The sequence below is a fragment of the Doryrhamphus excisus genome, chromosome 3 (genome assembly GCF_030265055.1).
Source record: "Doryrhamphus excisus isolate RoL2022-K1 chromosome 3, RoL_Dexc_1.0, whole genome shotgun sequence".
NCBI classification, from domain to species: domain Eukaryota; kingdom Metazoa; phylum Chordata; class Actinopteri; order Syngnathiformes; family Syngnathidae; genus Doryrhamphus; species Doryrhamphus excisus.
In genome coordinates, this window is record NC_080468.1 from 23,028,863 (window position 1) to 23,052,001 (window position 23,139).

General features: G+C 41.2%; 2 protein-coding genes across 3 annotated transcripts in view; one reads left to right on the forward strand and one right to left on the reverse strand.

The window, feature by feature from the left end:
* Positions 1-17,516, reverse strand: part of m1ap (meiosis 1 associated protein) — a 39,835-nt gene extending 22,319 nt beyond the window's left edge. Inside the window, exons 1-2 of one of the 2 annotated variants that reach the window (XM_058066391.1) lie at positions 17,145-17,516; positions 13,792-13,896 (exon numbers count right to left, since the gene is read on the reverse strand). In XM_058066391.1, the coding sequence (XP_057922374.1) occupies positions 13,792-13,896; positions 17,145-17,178 (139 nt within the window). In that variant the 5' untranslated portion in view covers positions 17,179-17,516. Of the gene's footprint in view, positions 1-13,791; positions 13,897-16,571; positions 16,645-17,144 lie in introns of those variants that run through there. The other variant, XM_058066392.1, reaches the window with a different exon arrangement.
* The window catches only part of sema4f (sema domain, immunoglobulin domain (Ig), transmembrane domain (TM) and short cytoplasmic domain, (semaphorin) 4F), a 35,330-nt gene continuing 29,381 nt past the window's right edge, over positions 17,191-23,139 (forward strand). The window contains exon 1 of the mRNA XM_058066389.1: positions 17,191-17,854. Coding sequence (XP_057922372.1) covers positions 17,761-17,854 — 94 coding nt within the window. The 5' untranslated portion in view covers positions 17,191-17,760. The remainder of the gene's footprint in view (positions 17,855-23,139) is intronic.

Below are 23,139 nucleotides of genomic sequence, written 5' to 3' on the forward strand. Positions count from 1 at the left end.
TTCTTATCAACAAGTCTCCTTTTGTCTCTGGCCAAAGTCACAAATGTGCAAGTAATGTTTGGTTTTGGTTATGTCAGAATCAGAAGTCTGCGTGCTAACCACTCGACCATCGTGCCGCCCCCATGTCAGCCATCTGAAAGACATCGACAAAATCGTCTTTTTCTCTCACAAACTTGCTACGCCCAAATGAAACCTTATACAACAAAACTGCAAACTCTAAGCTTGCCCCTTCCTGGATTTTTAACGACATATCCTGCTGGGAAATATTATTCTGGTTAATCTAATCCGCTTCGCTCTTCATCAGAACTAAGAGAAATTGACCGCCAACCTTTGTCGTCGCCTGCTGACCAAAGTTGAATAAGTCAGAAAGAGAAAAAGGCACAGACAGTGAGAGGCTTGGTGGGGTGGCACCTGACAGAGAATGCAGGCGAGGACACCCTCTGGTGCCTTTGTGCTGTTGGCCAGGGGCCCGTCCATGACATCATCATAGGAAAGGCTGCATAGAGGAAGGCCGGTCGTTGCTGCCTCTTGTCACCCTGGCAACAGGTCTACTTCTGCACTTGTGTCTTAATTGAATCACCTCTGGTTAAAATATTATTTGTTTTCCTGTCCTGTCTTTGATCTAGCCACACTCATCAATAATCTCATTTGGACCGTTCTGTGGCAGTACAAACTACAGGAGCAGGTTTCTATATAAAAACAGATACACAACATACTATCCATCCATAAATTATTGTGTTTATTAAAACGGTACGTCTTCTTGAAAGTCAACTGCAGGATTCTTCTTCTTGTTCCTGTGTCCTCTGCACTCTTTTCAGGATTCCCATCTCCTCCCCACCTCTTCACTTTTTTCACCATTCAAGCCAGTCAATCTAAGTGGATCGGCAGTGTGCCCACTTGAAAGAAATGAAGGAATCCCATTGTGGGAGAACAAGGGCCAAGGCTGGATAGATGTGTACAAGAGTCCAGGAGAGTAACACTATTTCTGAGCGGAGAAAAAAAAAAAGTGTATTTGAAGACAGGATGCAACCAGGGTTATTCTGTGTATGGATGGGATAAAAAGAAAAGTCAGGGAGGGGGTGCCATAGAAGGGTCTTTGTGTGCGCCCTGTTAAATCAGGCATGTCACGGCACCTTTTGTAGCAAAGCCTCGCTAGGCTGCTGCGATAAGTGGCACGATTCTCTGATCCATACATGAAAGACTGGAGCAAGGGTGGGTGGGGGGGGGGAGTAAAGGTGAAGAGGAAGCCTGAATAAAGGAAACACCTTGCATCATAGTGTTTTTTTTCCAAGGAAAATGTAAATGTTTCGCTTTGTTAAGAAAGCCCTTCTCAACCACCTCTTTGTATTGATGAAGAATTGTCAGTTGAATGCATTCCCATGACCATGTCAATTTGGGGTTTCTCTACAGGGAAAAAAAGGGCTTGAATATTGCAACATTGTCATACCTCAATCTGAGAATCAGCGACACTCACACTGCTCAGAATATTCTCATTTTGGGGAAGGGTACCAAAATATAATGTTGGCATCCATCCATAGGGCCCAAGCAAAGGGGAACAACATTACATGCATTATACATTAATTATTCATTGATTAAGGGAGCTTTTACATGTTTACATGATACAAAACACCAGCTGGGGCGGCACGGCGGTCTAGTGGTTAGCGCGCAGACCTCACAGCTAGGAGACCAGGGTTCAATTCCACCCTCGGCCATCTCTGTGTGGAGTTTGCATGTTCTCCCCGTGCATGCGTGGGTTTTCTCCGGGTACTCCGGTTTCCTCCCACATTCCAAAAACATGCTAGGCTAATTGGCGACTTCAAATTGTCCATAAGTACGAATGTGAGTGTGAATGGTTGTTTGTCTATATGTGCCCTGTGATTGGCTGGCAGTTCAGGGTGTACCCCGCCTCTCACCCAAAGACAGCTGGGATAGGCTCCAGCACCCCCCGCGACCCTCGTGAGGAAAAAGCGGTAGAAAATGAATGAATGAAAACACCAGCTGGCTTTTATCTGAACATAATTAAGATACAAATCACATTAGCTCATTTCTATCTCCATTTACTAAACTCCTCTGCAATCTCCAGGCTCGACCGAAGACTGCGCACCATGCGGACACATTCCTTGTCCGCTCCGTCTTAAACTTCACCCCCTCTTGTTCTCCCTCACACACACTCATCACACAGTGGGAGCCAACAGGCTTCCCTTTCATTCCCGACACTCCCGTTTTTAGTCTCTTCACTCCCAGCACTCCTCGCCCGGTGGGAGGTAGCAGGAGATTTACAGAGACTGAAGTGATATCATTGTTAGCACTTGTCCTCTGCGCTCACACAGAGCTTAAAGGGTGTGTGTGTGATTGTAGGCGCACAGGTGACAGAAAACGGAGTGCATATGAGTGTGTATGTCTTCTGTCCCTGTCAAGATGGTTTGTTCCCACACAGCAGGGGGTGTGTCTCATGACTATACAGCTGTGTTTTTGTGTGTGTGTGTTATGCAGGGTGTATCCTAATGCCAGGGCAGGGGCTCCTCTTGGGGGGGGGATTAAACTTGTGTTAGAGGATTTGCCATTCGCAATCAGTTAACCTCAACATTTGATTCTTTCAAAGAATAGACACTTCATTAGCTAAAAAAACAAACACTATATGGGATCCAATACAGGAGCTGTACCCTGCGCTCTATTTTGATCGTATCATTTGACAGTATATTTCATTCATTCATTCATTTTCTACCGCCTTTTCCTCACAAGTATCGCGGGGGTGCTGGAGCCTATCCCAGCCGTCTTCGGGCGAGAGGCGGGGTACACCCTGGACTGCTCGCCAGCCAATCACAGGGCACATATAGACAAACAACCATTCACACTCACATTCATACCTATGGACAATTTGGAGTCGCCAATTAACCTAGCATGGAGGAAACCGGAGTACCCGGAGAAAACCCACGCATGCACAGGGAGAACATGCAAACTCCACACAGAGATGCCCGAGGGTGTAATTGAACCCTGGTCTCCTAGCTGTGAGGTCTGCATGCTAACCACTTCCTCACCGTGCCGCCCACAGTATATTTCATTATCATCTAAATTTTTTGTCTATATGTGCCCTGCGATTGGCTGGTGAACCAGTCCAGGGTGTAACCTGCCACTCGCACAAAGTCAGCTGAAGTCATACCCCCAAACCCAGGAGGATAAGTGGCATAGAAAATGGATGGTTGGATGTCTACTATATTAGGTGATACAAGTGTCTGTAACTATAGGGGTGTTTGTTCATGTGTAGAGGGCTCCAATAATGTTAAAAAGAAGGTCTAAGCTCTATGCTCTAACTGCAAAACTTTCCATTTATAAATATGAAATCCTACTTCTCGTCAAATTACTCGTCATGGTGCGGAACTAATTAACCACAATAAACTATGTATTGGATCAAAATAGAATTTGCAGGTGTACCCAGTGAAGTCGCAATGGAGGGCCCAATTGCAGCCGTCTTCAGCAGTGAAGCCTAGCAGTCTTTTCACATCCTGTAAGCTGATTATTTGGCAAGTGTTTTTTTGGGGTGAGCGGAGAAAGAGGATTTCAGAAAAAAAGGATATTAGGCTTTAAGTTGTTTTCCATCATGGTTGTTAACACCACTGCAATCCAATTGTTGTGAGACGTTTTTAAGGCGTTTGGTGCCACTCTTGTTATTTTGGGTGTCACCTTGTTTTCAGGCTAGACAGATGACATTTGCCGTGACACAACTGCAGTATTTGTGTCAAATACACTTAATACCTCATGGCCGGTTGTTTTGCCATCCGTGTTGTGTAGAGTCTTAAGTAAACAGATTAGATAGGGTTCAGCTGTACATTGATACTATCAATGTCCTTTGAGGCTACTGTGAAAGAAAGAAAAACAGTGGTCACTAAAATAACTTGAAGCTGATAAAAGTAATACAGAAAAAAACAGTAGTCTCTGAACTCAACTGAACTCAAATATGAAACATACAGAAAAAAGAAAGGCATACAGTACGTAATGTGAAACGTGCAGCAGAGTTGGCTATGTTCTAAGGATGCTTTGATGCATCTGACAGAGTGTTTCTTTAAACTGTGTTGCCCAGAAAGCTTGGTCTTGACCCATGTGACGTGTCCTCCAACAAGACATTGACCCAAAACACACAGCCAATTGCAATCAAGAATGGCGAAGGGCCAAACTAGAACTAGCCTTCATTGAAATCCATTTGAACATCTACTGAAAGAGCTGAAAGTTCTCTTGAACCACAATTCAAAAGCAATGTCTAATTGACAGTCTCATATTTGATAAAGTAGCGGAAAAATCACTGGTGAAAATCTTTCCATTTTGTCATTCCAATGCACAAGTATTACAAATATGAATGATTTTTTTCAGGGACAAATCTAGCTGCCTTTGAAAGGCTTCTGAACATTGCAGCCATTGAAGATCATTGCAATTGGAGGTAACATAGCGCATGAAAATACACCACCGTAAATAACATCTAAGCCGCCCGAAGGAAGTAGATGATGAATGACCGGTACAGAAGATCATTTTTGCAATTTAGTATGCATTTTGCAAAACGGCATTAATTTTCTGAGGGCACTAAACATGGCCTCAAGTGTGTCAATATGCACTTGTGTTTATATTGACAGTGTTGTCCCGATATTGACTGATGTGGAGCACCCAGTTGTCCATCAGCTCTGAGAGCAAAACAATTTGCCACCAGCAACATACGTACATAGAGGGACAATTATTTTATTGTGATTTTTGACCATTTTAGCAGCATATACTGTATTGATCCAGTGGTACTGACACAGTTTCTTTGTTATTGCGCCCTACTCGAATGAATAGATCAGTGTAAGTATCAATTTTGTCTGTGTGATTTATTTTCTGCACCATTACTTTTCATAATCAGACTTTCAAGGTTGTAGAGGAGGCATTTATACAAATAAAAAAGGATAATTGGAAATGAATTCTGCATGCCCCTCTGTGACCACTTCTTTCTCACAGGAGGAATATGACATCACCTGAGGAGCTGGTGGAAGATTTTGTTTTCCTTCCATGTCTGCAAAAACCACATTAGTGCATTCTCCTTCCCCCACTGAAATGTCAGAACTCATTGATTCACCATGAACACAAAGCTGCAGGCAAACTCATGTTGGGTTTGTGTCTTAGCCGGGAAAAGCAATATACAGTATAAAAATCCGACAGCAAATTTAAAAGGTCAGAACTGGAAAGTTGCACGAAGAACACATTTGAAAAGGCTCATAACTAAAAAAATCACTAAAATTGAGTTAGATTCATTATATCTTCTTCAGTCATGCCATTAGATGAATTGAAAGAATCTGTACTGTATGTCACAGGAGGGGCTCTGCTTGGTGTTGAGCTTAATCTTACTCTAAATCCACTAATCCCACAGATGAACGAACCCCTCACTCTGACACACACTATTATTACCAGCATTGTGACAATCCCGCCCCACCTCACACCATCTGAGACATGCATACATATGAATACATTATCATAATCTGCAGCATTGCACTATATATCACATACATATGTTTACTTGAACATGCATGCCCTATGCACACATACACATGCATCTTCATTACACAGCATTTGACCTCGCATTGACTTCACTTAGCATACTGTAGCATACATGCATATGTTTACCTGTGAATACTCTCATTCATCCAGGTCATTGTATTCAAAAGGGCACTGAATCGATTGCAACTGGACTGAGACAACATGCATATGTATAATTAATAGAGCTGTCAAATTTATGAAATTAATAATATTTGTCTAATTAATTAATCACGACTAATCACCATTTGGAGGCCGCACGGTGGACACAGTCAGGATGAATAGGTTACTATTTCAATTCACGGGGGGTGCCAAAACATTTCTGTCCCCCAGTGGGGCCATGACAGAAAATAAATTGAGAAGCATTGCCCGCACCTGACCTTACCAGCAAATCAAGTCGTTTATAGCCGACATCATTTGAGTTTCACGACAAGGCGAAAGAATGATTGAAGGATTAAAGCAGCATATACATCTGAGTGCTGGTGTAATCAATCACATGTAATCTGTAATTATATAGACACAGTACACGGGACCCCTTTAATCCTTTTGACCTGATAAAAAGAGAAATAGGACCAACATAAATGCAGATTTTATCACCAGTAGGGACTCCAGACAAGGATTATTATAATCATATTATTATTAGGAAATGTAATACAGAATGTAGGAAGCAACAGCGAAGGCTTTTGTCTAAAATAACATGTAAAACACAACCTAATTGACTTAAAAGTTGAGCCTGCAGGATGTAATAATTTAAATAGTCTGCTTTTAGACTTTAAAAATGTGAAAAAGTGAGTCATTGCCCTGTGCGTAAGCAGACAGGCACCATTCTGGCTCGGCAAAGCTTCACTGGAGCAGAGCCAAGATGGCAGATGGACGCTTGTCTGTGGGGTTTGGATTCCTACAGGGCCTCAAACACGGCAAACACAGACGACTGGCGGGAGGAAGATGCTGTTCAGACGTGGATATTTATTGTCTCGATCCTTGTTTTGACAATATTTGTTTCTTGGATTCAACTTTTAAAGTCAACCTTTGAGGGGGCAGTACTCTTAATTGAGGCTCTTTGTGGGTTTCGTTGTGCCGGCTTTTCTTGACAAAATTGATTTGCAGAGCTAAACAAAATGCACACATTTTCAGCCTTCTATAGGCCACTCTTATGTCCTTTATTCACTCTCTGTCTTCTTCTTTCTGACTTTGCCGGGGCAGCTCATCCCTCTCAAGTACATCCCATTCCCATTTTCCATCTCCCTTCCAGAGCAACAGTATGTGTGTGTGTGTGTATATATATACACACACACACACACACACACACAGCCGGTTGCCACAGCAACGGAAGCAGGCCACATGAGCGGGTGGATGAACAAAAGACCCAGAGACCCTCATCAATAAAAAGAGAAAGACAGAGAGAGAATTCAGATTTCATTTTTAAGGCAAGGGGCTTGGCTGTGTGCGGGAAAAGAGAAGAGGGTGGGTGGGTGGGTGGACGGATGGATGGTATAGATGAGGTGAGTTCATAGGCCTTTCATGAATATGTGAAAGGTTGACTCTATATGGGTTTTTTTTAAACAGTGGAGGATTTCAGGTATGTATGTAAGAATGGAAACGTCTTGAAAATGCATATATATATATATATATATATATATATATCATACTTGAATCACTGACCAGACTACGGCTGCACAAAAAAAAAGATTCACACTAACATGTAATTTATAAAAAAAAATGTTTACATTTTCTTTTAAAAGCTGTATAAGAAACCAATGCAACTATTGTAAGCAAAGAAAAGACTCACACTGCGCGGTCGTTGGCATGGCGATCCACACTCACTCATCGCTTTCCTCATTCCCCCAGCAAGCTTCCGACCAGAGCAAGTTGGTTGCGCTGCACTGGTTGTACCACTGTTCGTGTCAGTTCGTGGGAGGATACAATGGTATTTTTTTTTAACTTGATTATTTTCAGTCTTACTGTTAATTCCTATTTAAAAAATACTGGCCTCCGGGGTTCAGTGTGTTTTATTTAAACATAAGCACATGGTCCTTAACTGGTGTGTGCGTGGAAAAAATATCGTCCCAGAGAATCGCAATTTTAGGTCACATTACTTTAATGCGTTGTATCAATGAAGGTCCTCTGTACAACTAACAGCAGTTAAATTCCAACCCATAAAACATATGGAAATTATGTACAGAGAAGTCAAATTTCATGGAATTTAATATCATCTCATTTTTAACATCGTAACCCCTCCCCCCCAGGAGCGGACAAATATCCTCATCAAATCTATACAGTCATTACTCTTTGTTCTTAAGATGAACACATGACCTGGTGGCAATTGACTAAATAAACATACTGAGTATGATTAGAGCATGCCTTCAGGGCACTCAGCAGGAGAACCATTGAATATTAGAATATTCAATTTGCTGCCTATTAAAATTTCGTCACGGCCGCGCGTGTGTGTGTGGCGTGCCCCGAAAGAGTCCGGCCTTATGCAAATATAATTACACCAATTAAACCGCAGAGAGCCCTGGAGGAGTTTGTGTGGAAAGACTGGCAGCAGTAGTGTGTGGTGTATGTGGATATGAGAGAGACCTGCACTTCGCACCTTTCTCTCCACGGTCATTAGCATATTTCCCCACTCCACCAAGCCTACTTTGCGCCTGTCTAGAGGGAGTCTTGGCTTGGGATGGAAGCCCGGAATACATCAAGTAAAATAAACCCACCAAGCTGAAAACCATCTATAGCCTATGAAATATTAAACATTAAAACACGTAACATATTATCTAGGCTAAGTATATGGTTCTTTCAACAGAACACATAGGGCCTTTTCCTCAAGTAAATAGCTTGAGTAAACTGAAAAACTGCATGGACCATTAGTTCATGTATTACAGGTTTAACAGGCACAAAAATGGTGTGGGCCGCCGTATTTAATTGTGGATTTTGCGTCTGCTGCCGGCTATCACCATGGAGCGTTTGGGGGAGCAGAGTTGGAGGTCTCGGTGAAGGAAGCAAATAAACACACTGGTGAACTCCAGCACAGACATTGCATTCATAAATCCTTAGAGTAATCAATTTGTAGAGACATGCACTGGGTATCGCAAGACGAGCAACCGGTTGGCAGTGCATCTCTTAAATAACGCAAGAGCCTGGGCTGCCAGCAAAAGGACTGTCACACATGCTCTGTAGCTTGAAGACAAAAATGGATGTGAATAGTAGCAGTACCTACATTATAGTGATCTAATTTATCTTATTTATTATGCATTGCGTAAAAACTAAGGCAGGAACAACATCATATTAAAAGCACTAAATCAGTACAGACCCACCATCCACCCACCGGTATGAGTCTGGAGTTTGTTTTTCAGAGAGAAGATCATAGGTTGCTCTTTGATATGTGCTAGCGTCTATTAACTTGCACCAAACAAATACGCACGTTCGCACTCAAAAACATCATCATAGGTTTATGCATTCCCACATCAGCATTTGCGATCAAGTATGAGGTGAAAGATAAAAACTAGGAAAATACTGTCTCATGGTGTGTTCAAAGACTGTTGAACAAGGTGGGACAGAGCTCCACTTGCAACAAACAATATAAACATGCAAATTTGTGAGACATGTGAGATTTCTGACTTTATATTATTTTTTGTTGAAAACTGATATGCATTTACTATCATATTCATCATCCATCCATTTTCGGTGCCGCTTATCCTCACTTGAGTCGCAGTTATGCTGGAGCCTATCCCAGCTGTCTTTGGGCGAGATACACCCCGGGCTGGTCACCAGCCAATCACAGGGCACATATATACAAACAACCATTCACACTCACATTCATACCTATGGACAATTTGGAGTCGCCAATTAACCTAGCATGTTTTTGGAATGTGGGAGGAAACCGGAATACCCGGAGAAAACCCACACATGCACGGGGAGAACATGCAAACTCCACACAGTGATGTCCATGTGGTCATTAGAACCCAGGTCTTCCCGATCTCCTGACTTTGTGGCCAACATGCTAACCACTTGACCACTGTGCAGCCCCATATTCATCATATACATACTATATCCATTTAATTTGATGTAGTTATTAACACTTTAAGTGTTTGTTTTTTTTAGCGCTGTGCCAGAAAGTTTTCCGGTGGCAGCCTTACAGCATGCTTGGGGTTATGATGTTCTCTTTTACACATTTAAAAACACTGTAAGAAAGCCACTTTTATAAAATTGGCTTCTATATTTTATAATGCAAGAGTAACGTCTACATCAACAATGTAACCGAAGACTCTTACCAAACCGAATCGCATAGAATCATATAATTTGTACACTGTATCGAATCGTTCATTAATCGTTTTTGAATTGCAGCGTAACCACAGTCATCTAAGCCTTGCGAGAAATAGGTGCAAAACTACCAACTGCGAACAGTTTCAGGGTTTGACAAATAAACGATTTCATTTAAGTTTCCGCCCCAAATACTGTTTGATTTATAAACATCTGCATATATTCTGCATTTTCTTGAAGGCAAAAAACGCAACATTGCACATTTGCAATCTGCAATCCTCGGTACACCCTGTTGGTAAATCAGGTTTTTGCTCGCAATCAAGTTAGCGTGTGTTTTTATGCATGGAAACCTTTAGTAGATCAGGCCCATAATGTACATAATGATGATTTTTAATGCCACTGGTCAAGTCTACTAGATATCCAAGCAGAAAGTCACAACATTTCAAGAGAAGCAGGGTTGAGTGACTGGCTGCACTGATTAAACGTGCTCTGACATTTATTGGTGATTTATGTGCGTGTTCCAACCCCCCAGTCCTCCGCTGTGAATCGGCATTCAGCCACTTTTGCCCGAGGTGGAACACTGCTGTGTCAGGATGAATTTACCACTGAGAATCTACCTGTTTGTGCCGTCTAAAAAGAAATGTACGTACCTACCAAATCTTCTGACAGGAGCTCAACTGTCATCACAATGTAACCGAGGTGAATAGGATATGTCATGCCAAAACCAAGTCATTTTTTCAAGTTTGTTTAATGACACTATGTGAGGACTTTGCTTGAAAAAACTGTTCAACATTAATGAGGCTGTATAGAAAATAGGGCAAATATGATAATTATATCCTCACCCAAAAATGGAAAGAGCCTTCAACGCTGTATGTAGCATCACTTAATGAGGTGCTTGTTCAACAAGACACTGTAGCCTACATACATAGAGAACATTTCCAATTACACTTCTCCTGCACAACACAATGACAGCCTGAAGCCTATTATGACTGCAGGAAGCTGCACATATGTGCACTAAATTACCTAATCAGTGATCTATAGTGTGCAATAATCTTTGTAATCAAACACTGAATGAACTAATCTGCTCCCGGCATGTAATTCTAATCTCTGGTGACTGTGTACTGTAATTATACCAATGTGATTTTACACAGTCTCAATGCAAAGTCTTTTTTTTTTTTGGAATGTTCCACATCTGCTCTGACCCACAACACAACCGGCAGGGATAATTAAAACGTGAAATTTCCCTTGTTGTATCTGAGAAGACTGAAACTTTTGCGCTATCGTGTGTGTCCAACTTTGTGGAAGGCTCTTTCGTGTACCAGCATAAATGAGCTCAAACAAAACCGGCGTAGCTTGACACATGCTGGAACCAACTTAGGTTAGTCCTGCCTCTGTTGCCAAACCATCTACGTCGACCTCATGAAGTAGCGGTCCATGTGTTGTTATTATTTCTAAAACATGCCTGCATAAGTCGGCATATAATTTGAGACCCAAAGGGGTCATTTCTGTGAAAAAGTGACTCATTAAGTCGGTTTTAGACACACATTATTTTTCATCCGTAGACAAATTAGGCAAATTTTGTATCAAAATAAGGCTACAGTATGTATGACAAAAGCAAAAACATTCTACAGTAAACCTCGGATATATCGGATTCAATTGTTCCCACTGGTTTTGTCCGATATAAGCGAAATCCGTTATATGCGTATACCGGAAAATGTCCGGATTTTAGCCGTTATAAAAAGGCACTTCCTTGACTATGTTTCCAATGTACCTGGACGCGCAGGCAACACTGCAAACGCTGCAAATGACGTCGTATAGCGGCCTGTCACGATTCGGCGAATCGGAGCGCCACGATGCGGCCATCCGATATATGCGAGGGAAATTTAATGGAAATGCATTGGAACGGGACTGGAGATTTTGTCCGAAATAGGCAAAATCCGTTATAAAAAATCAGATATATGCAATGAATTTTTATTGGAAATGCATTACAGAAAAATTGGTTGTTTTTTATCTGTCTGTTGTGAGCGAATTTCCGATATATCCGAGTCCGATATATCCGAGGTTTACTGTATGTAGAAATGAATGCTCAGCACCAGCATTTTGGCACCGCCATGTAGGTAAAACTGTACGCCGATGATCACATGACATTTTCATCCGATTCGACTCCCAAATCAGATGACTCAAATGGAATTGCGGAATAGTTCATAGTAGTTCAATAGTAAAGCATATAGCACTTTTCTATATACATATATAGCATTTTTAGTGAAGGAGGAACTTTTGTTGTGTGCAGGGCTGTGTCGGAATCCGGATGATGTGTGACGAGTGTGACATGTGACCTCGCCACAGACGTTGTGCACACTGATACACAAAAGAGAGAGTCGGCTGCATCTGTGCTTCAGAAGGCAGCTGCTTTTCATTTGGGTTTTGGTTTAATAATGTGAGAAGACTAGAAATAAATGCATACAAAAGCTGAGTTGTGAATACCAGTATTTTGTTCATGTTCTGGTAAAACAAGCATATTGGCTTTGTTTGGCTTGAACGTTACAAAAATGAGTAGCTCTTGGCCATTTTTTCAGTTTTGTAAAAAGTAGCTCTCACAAGAAAAAAACCTTGGTGACCCCTGATATTGCCAGTAGTACATTTAAACATTTACACTGCATGTATGTGATTGGTATTGGTATCGGTCAAGGAAATCCTGATTTCGGTTTCAATTTCAGCGATGTCGATAACCGCCTATGTCAAAATCAGCCAGTCCGAGGGGCATCGAGATAAAGAAGTTGCGCTGTCTTTGAAGAAAACATTGACCCATTATTTCAGGTTTGTGTTGTAGCTGACAAATAAGTAGTTATTAGTCTAATATATCTTATTACTAAGGAATTATATTTCACAGACAATAAAAGGTGACCTGCAGGTCGAAAACAGGCATGCCTGTAATTGTGTCCTTAAGAGTGATTTCAGTGTTTCAGCTTAACTGACAATAAAGATATTTATATGTCTTAAAGTGGTCAGATCATGTGGGTCACCCCCATGTACGCTATCTCTTACATCATGTCATCCACCAAGTTCTTGTTCAACATGATGTAGGCAGATTATAAATTTGCTTCCTGTCTTCTTTCACCCCCCACCAGCCTTCAGAATCCCGTTCTAAGATTTATGGGCTGCAGCTCACCAAAGACGCTCCCCTCGCACTATTGATGTCACAGCGAGACGACTAACTCCGCTTTTGCAACGCTGCACTTGTTTCGACAATTAGATCTCAGCAGGGCAGAGGGCTCTGGCCGACCCCTCTCGGCCTCTTCCACACTGCGAGGGTGGCTTTATTGGATTAAGAGGACATTTGCATTGAGATGAGTGGAAGGCTGGCACCGGAGTACAGAGTGGGATTTCACGTGGAGGGCTCAGTGTGTAGCGTATTTAGGTCACATTTAAAGATATATGCATACATTAAGCAAGTGCACATGCATGCACCCAGAGGGATGTGAACAAGGGAAGTGAGAGGCATTGACAGACAGATACATACAAACAGATACTTACATACATACAGTGCTTAAGACAGAGAGAAACTGAGGGTGGCAGTTAAAGGGGGTTGATGTGGGCATAATCTACTTAATCTGATTGAGGCCAGTGTCGTCCTCTCGGGCTCAATAATTGATAACACCATCTGCTGTGGAATCAATCCACCAGGATGTGACACATTAGCAATCAGGTTAGAGCGATTTTAACTTTCTTCATACCATAACAAGTCGGCAATGGTGATATTTATGACAACCGCAATACAACAGAATGGATGTGTAGTCAAAGAAATCTTTGTCATGGTTGGATTTCATTGTTTGTCAGTGTTCTAAAAATAATTGTGTAAACTTATAGCCATACATGAAACGGTGTAATTTGACATGATGTGTGCATATATTTTGGCTACTCCCTTGTATTGGCTGGTATTCAACCCTTGGATTACTCTTTCACAGGCCACAAAATATGTACCTTTTGTGCTGCAAGGCAGGATTCCTTTGGGGCCACTGTCTAAGCCTTCATACTTCTTGGGAGACTTGGTGCCTGGTAGCAGAATGGAGACCGGGTCGAAGCATCCTGCAGAAAGAAGCATGAGCTGTAATGGCATAATGTCATAATACGCACATTTTGCATAACAATGTATGCATTCAAGGATGATTTTGTTGGCGTGCGGCCAATTCAGTGCTTTAACTTGAGCCTTAATCCAATTTTGAGGGCTACCTGGGATTAATGTTGAGACCTACATCACTCACTTACACAGGAGGGTCTATTGTTGGAACATCAGAGGTAAAGGTTTTGTTCCAATTATGGTACTCGCTGCGTGACCGATGAGCCACCATGAATGGGGATTGGAATGGGGATTTCACCCAAAAAAAAGAGGTGGAAAGTGCAGTCATGGGATCCAGAGACAAGAGGTCAACCCAGGGTAGGGGAAGGCTCCTGGTCAGGAGTGGACGTACTATTTATATGTGAGCAAACGAGAGTTGAACTAAATTTGTCGCAACGTGACTGTCTGCTTCTGTGGGGTATAAATCCTTTTGTGACCCCGTGCCCTAACCCTAGACTAAACCACACACACATGCACTGTGACCTGGATTAAAACCAAAACATACATTTTCAAGTAAAATAGTAACATGAGTCTTAAATGCACACCAACAGACTGGATGCAACAATGCATATAAGACTGTGGGGTCCTTATATGAGCGTGTAAATATTAAATATAATGTGAGGCGACAATACACAGCCATGGCAAAACCCTTTAATGGAACCTCCTTGCCTGGTTGAGATCTGCAGCTAATTTATGCCAACCTCTGCACTTAATGTATGCAAATGTGGGCTTCAATTCAGCATGGTAATCATAGTCAAAGGTGTCTGTCTGTCTGCTTGCTTTGTCTGTTTATGATGTGCATTATTTAAACTATTGCCCCCGGGTATGCTATACCGGACACCCATCTATTATGAGTATATTCGTGCCTTCTCTCTCCAAACATTTTTTTTCCCCACAAAAAAACCCATGTCGCTCCTGTTACTCTCATGAATATCCATTTAAATACACCCAATGACCATTCCTCTGGTTACATGAATTTAATAAATGAACTAAATATACAGAAATGTTGTACAATAAACTGAGTAAAAATCCCTCTTTTGCAATCTTATTGTTAAAATTGACAACATATTTGCAAATTTTTAAATATGGCTAATAAATATCACTACGTTTACATGCATTCAATATTCCGGTTAAAGTCAATAGTACGGTTTCTGAAACATTCAGAATAACCCGTTTACATGCCTGAGCAAACAGGGTTATTCCTGTATACACGGTAATTGTAAACAATAGGGATATCCCGATCAAAACAGGGACGCAATGCGTGTCATTTTAGCTTCTTCTTCCTGTATACAAAGACAAAAACCTCCTTCTCTTTCTCCCAATATGACCTTTATTATTAAAATTAAAATGTAGGTAAAACCATTTAGAAAACATTTTAACTAGATTATAAAGCAAAATGTGGATTCAATAGTTTCATTTGCAATAAATGGTAAGTTCAGTACACATCTGCCCTGTTTTTAATTCTAAGATAATGGATATTTAGGCATTACGGGTGCATATGTTATTTGTGATTTTTCGCTATTTGTGAGGGTGGAGTCTCAGACCATAACCCCCACCAATAGCAGGGCTCGACTGTATATCATTTTTAGCATTAGCTTTACCTGTCCACAAGTGGGGAGTAGAGAACCTTGTTAAATGAGATGCATTATTGTTGACTATTCAATAGTGATTCATCTGTGTAAATATGTTTTAACAGAGAAATGCAGACTCATGCAGACTTAATTCAAGGTACCAAAGCTCCAGCAGTGGCTGTCACAGATAAAAGACATTCACAAAGACATTCAGAGTGATGTTTAGTCATTCAAATGCACTCGGTTGCCTTTGGGTGAGATATGCAGTCTGTGAGTTTAATCGGGCCCGATTAGAGACGGCACCGTTCACTTCTTGGGAGCATTCTTGGCTTTTCTTTATCATCCTCGGCTCACCTCTGACCCCTCTCCTCCTCCTCACTCACCATCTTGGGCTCACAAATCCTTTAATCCGGGCTCCTCTGTGACCCCTCCCTTTGTTGTGAGACTTGGGGTACATGTCTGCTCCTTTGCCCCATGAAATTGCTCCCTACGTATTGCCAGCCTCTTTATAGGAGACCAAGGGCAGTCCAAAGAAAGCAGTGCATTACTTATTTCTTTTAACTAAAGAAACGACAAGTGACTTGTGAAGCATCCTTAAATCACAGCTAATAAACCATATGGGGATGAAGAGTGACCCCGAATTTTCAATTGCTGTTTAATCATCTTTACTATTGGAGCCCAAAAGAATGGCATCAGATGATTGACAGGTGTGTGCTAAAGGGGCATAATGGCGGTGCTTCTATTGTAAAAACACATCACAGTTTACAAAAAAACCACTATAGAGTAAGTTATAAATTTGACATAGAGCATCTGATTACACGATGTGATATTAAAAAGTCTGCAAACGGACAAAGAAATCGACGATGTGCAGTTCTTTCGAGGAATCTTTAGAGGAACATTCTAGAGGAACATTCACTTTCGCATTTTAGATATATTTTTAAATATATATTCTGTACTGTTCTGTTTATTCAAAGAAGCCTTATACACATAATTACCCAAAGCCAACTTTTACACACCTCCATGAACAGTAAGTAAAGTCGAAAAAGTCGAAAACATATATAAGGACGGCTTACCTTAACAACACGACCACTAGCATAAATGTTGACGTCGACTAATTAATACGTCACGATTACGTCACTGGACTGGCAACATTGGCTTCTCAAATAAACAAAATTAATACACAGCATTATTTTTTTCACATTTAAATAAAAGACAATAGATGGAATAAACATGCTTTTATGCTTCAGGAGTCTGTAATGTGTCAAATTAGCAGGGGTCGATGGATCGATCCAAGTATTGACTGTATTGATACCAAGGGTGGTATAGTATTGTATTGCAGTATTGGGTCCATACTGATAATATGGACAGTGTGTTTTGGTTACGTTGTTACATTGTTGGTTTATATTGTTATATAACAATACTTGGGGATAATATTTGGACACAGGAGGACCTGGGTGCAAATAAAAAGCTACGTTTTTACTTATTTTGTAGTATTAATGTTATTTTGCGAAAACAATTGTATGTTTGTAGATTTTTTTTGGTAAAAAGTATAAGCTTGGTGTTTTTTCATTGGAAAAAATGCATTTCTATGTGTGTGTATCCACAAAAAAAGTCTATCCAGGCCGTTGGTGACGTCATCACAGTACCTGTTGTGCTGCCTCTTCCGGGGGGCGTGGCCATGTGGTGGCTCGCTCAATCTTACATATCGCCTTCAAAGAGGCGAGCGCTGCTGCCCAGGACATCTGTGATAAACGGACTCGAGACATCGTTTTTCCAGGTTTTTTCCCCGCCCATGCGATTACTACATAATATTTCACATAAAAGCCACTTGTTTCATCTTATAGGATGAAGACATAACAGCGAGTCTTCATTTTATTCTCATTCCAGGATATTGCTCACTAATCCCACACGAGATGACGCGACTTTGGATTACTTTTTTGCAGTTTCTAACCGGCATTCCCCGCAGATAATACAGCATCAACGTCCGATCGGCTCCTGACGCACAAAAACGACACATTTTGCAATGATTGAGTAGACGCACTCCTGCTTGCGCTCTTTGTGCAGAGCGCGCACACACATGAGCAATGTGACAGGAGCTCTCATCCAAATGTTTTAACCGGAATTTAACAAGTGGCGACATTCTATGTTATTTTTTAACTTTTCCTGAAAAGTCTGAATGAGGATGCACTAGAGCTGAAAGTCTGGGACGACAACCGGAAAAAAATATCTCGAGCGAGGGGACCTCCGCTCCACATCCGAGTTATGATGAGTCCTGCAGGGGTAATGTGGATCCTGCTCCCGTTGTGCTGTCTGCTCCCCGGAGCCTCCAGGGCAGCCACTCTTACCGGATTGCAAGGTGAGTAGCTCTGGTATGATGCAGATCTTCATAGTAAGACGGGACACAGCATTACGCACACAATAATAATCATGCACACAACTGAACAACGTGTTTGTTTTTGTGGGGCTGTTACACAGAGCAGCAGTATACGTTTGCAATGTTGGTTACTTTATTTAGCTAGCTAGCAAGAGAAATTCACAGTTGCAGCAGCTTGACCCTAACCATAAACCAGATACAATCATTAATGGTATGCATGCAGGTGAAACGTGCAACAAAATGAGGAAGTAGCAGCAATAATGAAAAGGTGTGCGCAAATGATAAAAAACAGTTAAAAGTACCATATAGTGCACACTTGAGAAGTCCAGCAATTAAAGGTGGTGTGTATTATACATTATGATTCTGTACAGTGCATGAGAAAAGACAATATTTTATAAACTTCTATAAAATTTATAGTATGTTATTATATATTCTTATTATTATTGATATTACTTGTTATTGTTGAATCAATTAAAACTATTGTATGTGAAAGTGGCTATAATTGATACTGGACTACAATCACAGTAATGCTTTATTCTATATTCCGGTGGCTAACGATGTTTATAAAATTAAAATGGTTGTGTTGTGCTGTGATAAAATCCAGGTTAATTTTGCCGTCATTTTATTTTGAAGCTGACTTTGCACTGAACAGGAAGTCACTATGTACACATTTTAATGTAACTAGACATTAATGTCGCTGTTGCCGTATCATGTTGCTTAGCGATAACCAGAAGGTTAAAGACATAAACTCACAAAATTTTCATAATAATGACCCATGTCCACAAAAATGGTCGCCCAATTATGTCAGTGTCATCTTAAGTAACATGATGGACTAGGACTTGATGAGTTGGTCCATATAGACAGCTTGTTAACATGAGCGGGACCAACAATCTTTTAACTGTCATCAGTCAATCAAAGCATTACAGGCAGTTTGGCTGTTGAGGTGGTCCACCGACTGTAGATGTGTTGTCCACATAAATGGGACTGACTTAATCGGGTTTAACTGAACCAAGTGTGACTACAAGACAGGCCCTGCTCTCTAACAAGCTCCGTCTTTGTTTTCTGACCCCACGGGGTCAGCGATACAGATTGGCCAGACTTCCTGTTTTCTGCAAAGTGAAGAACAGTTGGAAAGAGAGAGAAAGACGAGATCTCCATCATAACACAAATATTCATAACAAGTTTGTTGGACAAAGAAGAGCAACCATGTGATGGTATTTACACCCAGAGGCGGTGAGGAGGAAAAAGATGTGGAGGTTGCGTCACGGTGTGTGTCCGCTGTTGACCTTCATGACTCCCCTAATGGGCTCTGCTCCAGTGCTGCGCTCTGCGCCGAGCATTAACCCTTTGGAAATCATACTCTTGCATGCTATAGATGTTCGAGCTACACTTTTGAAAGGCATCAGTGTGTGTAAGTAAGTCTGCTTTTTTGTGTGTGTGTGTGTGGTTACGCAACTGGCCTGACAACAGACACCGACAGTGTCCTAGATTTGTGCAAAAACTTACATACTAGGTAGGCCTTTAGTGGCGTTTATCCCCACACTACCGTGCATGAGAGAGAAACCGTTAAAGCTCAAAAGTTCATGTGCTCATCAAGTCTCGTCGTTATATAAAGGAGTGCTCAGGACCTGGAAGATGTCTGTCTTCGGCTCCAAACTTTTTTTTTTAAAGGGGACCTATTTTCTAACCTATATGTGTTGTTACAATGTGGTATTTTAGTGTCAGATAATGAGTTTTTTGCAATTTTAGATGGCACTGCACGCTCAGTTTTACAGAGTTTTTTTTCTAACACCGAGTGCTACTGACGTAAGTGTGATCCCGACTCTCAAAACGTGGACTTATGTACACGGAAGTCTTCGGGAGTGCTTCAGAATGTGGCCAACCACAGTGGAACGGGGATACCTTAGATGTGTGCAATACCTAGATGATTGCAAATGTTGATCTGAAATCCTATATGTGTTGTTACAATGTGGTATTTTAGTGTCAGATAATGAGGTTTTTGCAATTTTAGATGGCGCTGCACGCTCAGTTTTACAGAGTTTTTTTTCTAACACCCAGTACTACTGACATAAAACGTGGACCTATGTACCCGGAAGTCTTCGGGAGTGCTTCAGAGTGTGGCCAACCACAGTGGAACGGGCATACCTAAAGGTGTGCAATACCTAAATGATTGCAAATGTTGATCTGAAATCAGTGGTGATGACAACAAACACAAATAATGCATGTACATGTGTGTTACGTGGGGTGTGGCTTTCAATGTCAAAGCAGGAAGAGGATAAGATATAAGCTGTGTTGTGACTGCATCAGCGCGAGTTCCACAAGTCGGCCACAGCCTTTTTTAATGCTCCTCACATGAAACTCGTTAGGTGTCGGCACCGCACGGAGAGGGAGTGGGGGGTCTGGCTCCCCAGCATGGATCCATTTACAGTTGAGCGCCTGGCACATGTGATTAGCAGGCATTATGTTGCTCTTAACGCCACCGCAAGTGTCGTCCATCCACTGCCAACCAGAGCGATTTCTTTGTGTTTTATGGCTGCACTTAAGATCAAAAAACAAATCTAAATTCATACTCACAGGCAATCTAATAACTAAATCTAAACATTAAAAAAAATACTAGATGAACTGCATTACAAATACTGCATTTGCGTTAAAACCTAGGTCATAACCAGTTGTATGGGCTCCTACGGTCTGCATACAAAAAAAACGTGCTGAAAGTGACGTGCTGATTTTCGCACCGCAGACCGTCTAAAGAGGTTCTTTGTCATGAATGTGGTTCTGGTACCAATTCCTTGTTTTGATTCCGGTTCCTTACAATTCTCAGTTCCATGCCTTTAAAGGGCAGAGTCATAAAAAAAATTGCATGGTTAAATAAGGGTGCTAACCAGAGTTGTTTTTTTGATGAAATGTCTGTCAATGAAATTTTAATGATATAAAACAGTGGTCTCAAACATGCGGCCCGCGGGCCAAGTGTGGCCCGCAGGACGCTAGTTTAGGCCCCCTAGTTTGCGAGTTAGCATGTGTCTCAAGACCCTGCAGTCTTGAGACACAATATGTTGTTAATAAAAAAAGTATAAATGTGAAAAAAATAATTTGTCTACCCACCAACTATATGTGGTTTCTTAAGATTTGCCGTTTTATTATTATTATATTTATTTATTTATTACTGATTGATTGATTTTCTTTATTCTTGATTTGTTTATTTATTTTTCAAGTTATTTTGTGCAGAAAAATAAAAATTAAGATATTTGAGAACAGTGGAATGTTTTATCAGAGCTTTTCTTGTAGAAAATCATAACCAAAGCACTGAAAAAGTTTGTATATTTTTCTGTTTTTAATAAATGATTCGGTCCGGCTCCAGTGGCCCCCAGTTAAATTGAGTTTGAGACCCCTGATATAAAGTTATGATATAAAGTAGTACTTTTGAAAAGTAGGATACTTTGATGTATACTTAAATGTTTTTGTGCCCTCCCCCAATATCAAATACTATTGTGAAACTGATAATATTGACTTATTTATCTATACTGTACAGACTGAACTTGAAACAGAAGCCAATCATTAGGCACGAGACTGGTGTCAATCATTGTTTGACTTCCCTGAACATTAACTATTATGATCACCCTCTTTTGCATCATATATGACTGTGTTGCAAATGATACAAGACAACGAGAAGTCTCAGGGCATTGAATCCATCACGACTGGACTGTTCAGGACGCTTCGTTATGTGCCTCATCTGAACAGGCTTTATCACTTCATCAGTTATCCTTAAAGACAAAGACTAGTCTTTCATGCTCAAAGACTTAACAAGTCTTAACCCTTTCATGCTCAAAGACTATAAAAGACTTGATGGGAGATAAAAGACCTATGTAGTCTTTGACCAGGAACCCATGAAGACGACTCAAACAACCTGAAGAGGGACAATGACGTGGAAGAATGAGAATATTCAAGGCACAATGAGAAGCATAATAATAATAATAATAATAATAATAGTATAAATGTGAGTGTGAATGGTTGTTTGTCTATATGTGCCCTGTGACATTTAATGGTTGGCAACCAGTCCAGAGTGTACCCCGCCTCTCGCCCGAAGACAGCTGGGATAGGCTCCAGCACGGCCGCGACCCTCGTGAGGAAAAGCGGTAGAAAATGAATGAATGAATGAATAATAATATAAATGTGAGTGTGAATGGTTGTTTGTCTATATGTGCCCTGTGACATTTAATGGTTGGTGACCAGTCCAGAGTGTACCCAGCCTCTCGCCTGAAGACAGCTGGGATAGGCTCCAGCACGGCCGCGACCACCTTGAGGAAAAGCGGTATGGATGGATAATATAAAAACCATGACCATGTGTAAAAAAAAAAGTCCCTGAAAATTGCAATCTGAATTCTAAGCAAGAAATTATGATTCACATTTTTTGCAGAATGGTGCAGCTTCACTGTGTTTATAGTCGAGCAGACTCTTTATTCAAACACGAGTCGCTCTAGTCACGAACATTTATTGTTTCACGCGCTTCAGTGCCAATATTTTCACTTGGCTAGAGGCAAACTATGTGTTTGTGTGGGCGTGGATGGTGGTTCCTTATGGAAAAAAAAAACGGGAATTAAGTCCCACTGAGAGAGACAGGCCTTTCAGCGCTTCTGTTCTACTACACGCAGGAGATAAAAACAGAAACTCTTCGGCTTTGTCATGGGAGGCTGCTGTTGTTTCTTAGTAGCCACAAGAGGATTTGACACTGTCGTCAGGTGCTTTGTCCAGTTATGCTGTGCTAAATCCTCAACGTGACATGCTTTCATACTGGAGCTTCAGGCTGGAGAGTGCTGGTGACAACACATGTGGACTTACAGTGGATTATGTGTTTGTGTTGCCGCTCTATTGTAAAAAAAAAAAAAAAGGAAGCCCTTATACGCCAGGACAAGAGAGCGCTTTCTCGTCCCTGCGTCTTGTTCTCCATTTCACTGCCATTCTTCTCCCACCCTCCTCCCATTACTTTCCCATCACAGTGTTGCTGAAAGAGGCTAGTGTGGTTGGGTGCTACCATGGGAAAAGAAGTCGTCATCAGGGCTTTTGACGTCTGTTTTAGCTTGACTTTTCTTCTGTTATTTTGCCTTTGTTTGGCTCAGAAATAAGCCAGTGTCTATGAACAAAAAATGTGGTGAAGCAATAGACATATTGGAGTTGTCAGGAGATGGTATGAGATTAAAACGTTATTGCAAATGTTGATGCTGAAATCCGTTGTGATGACGGGAATTCTCATTTAGAGGAGAGGACAGCTT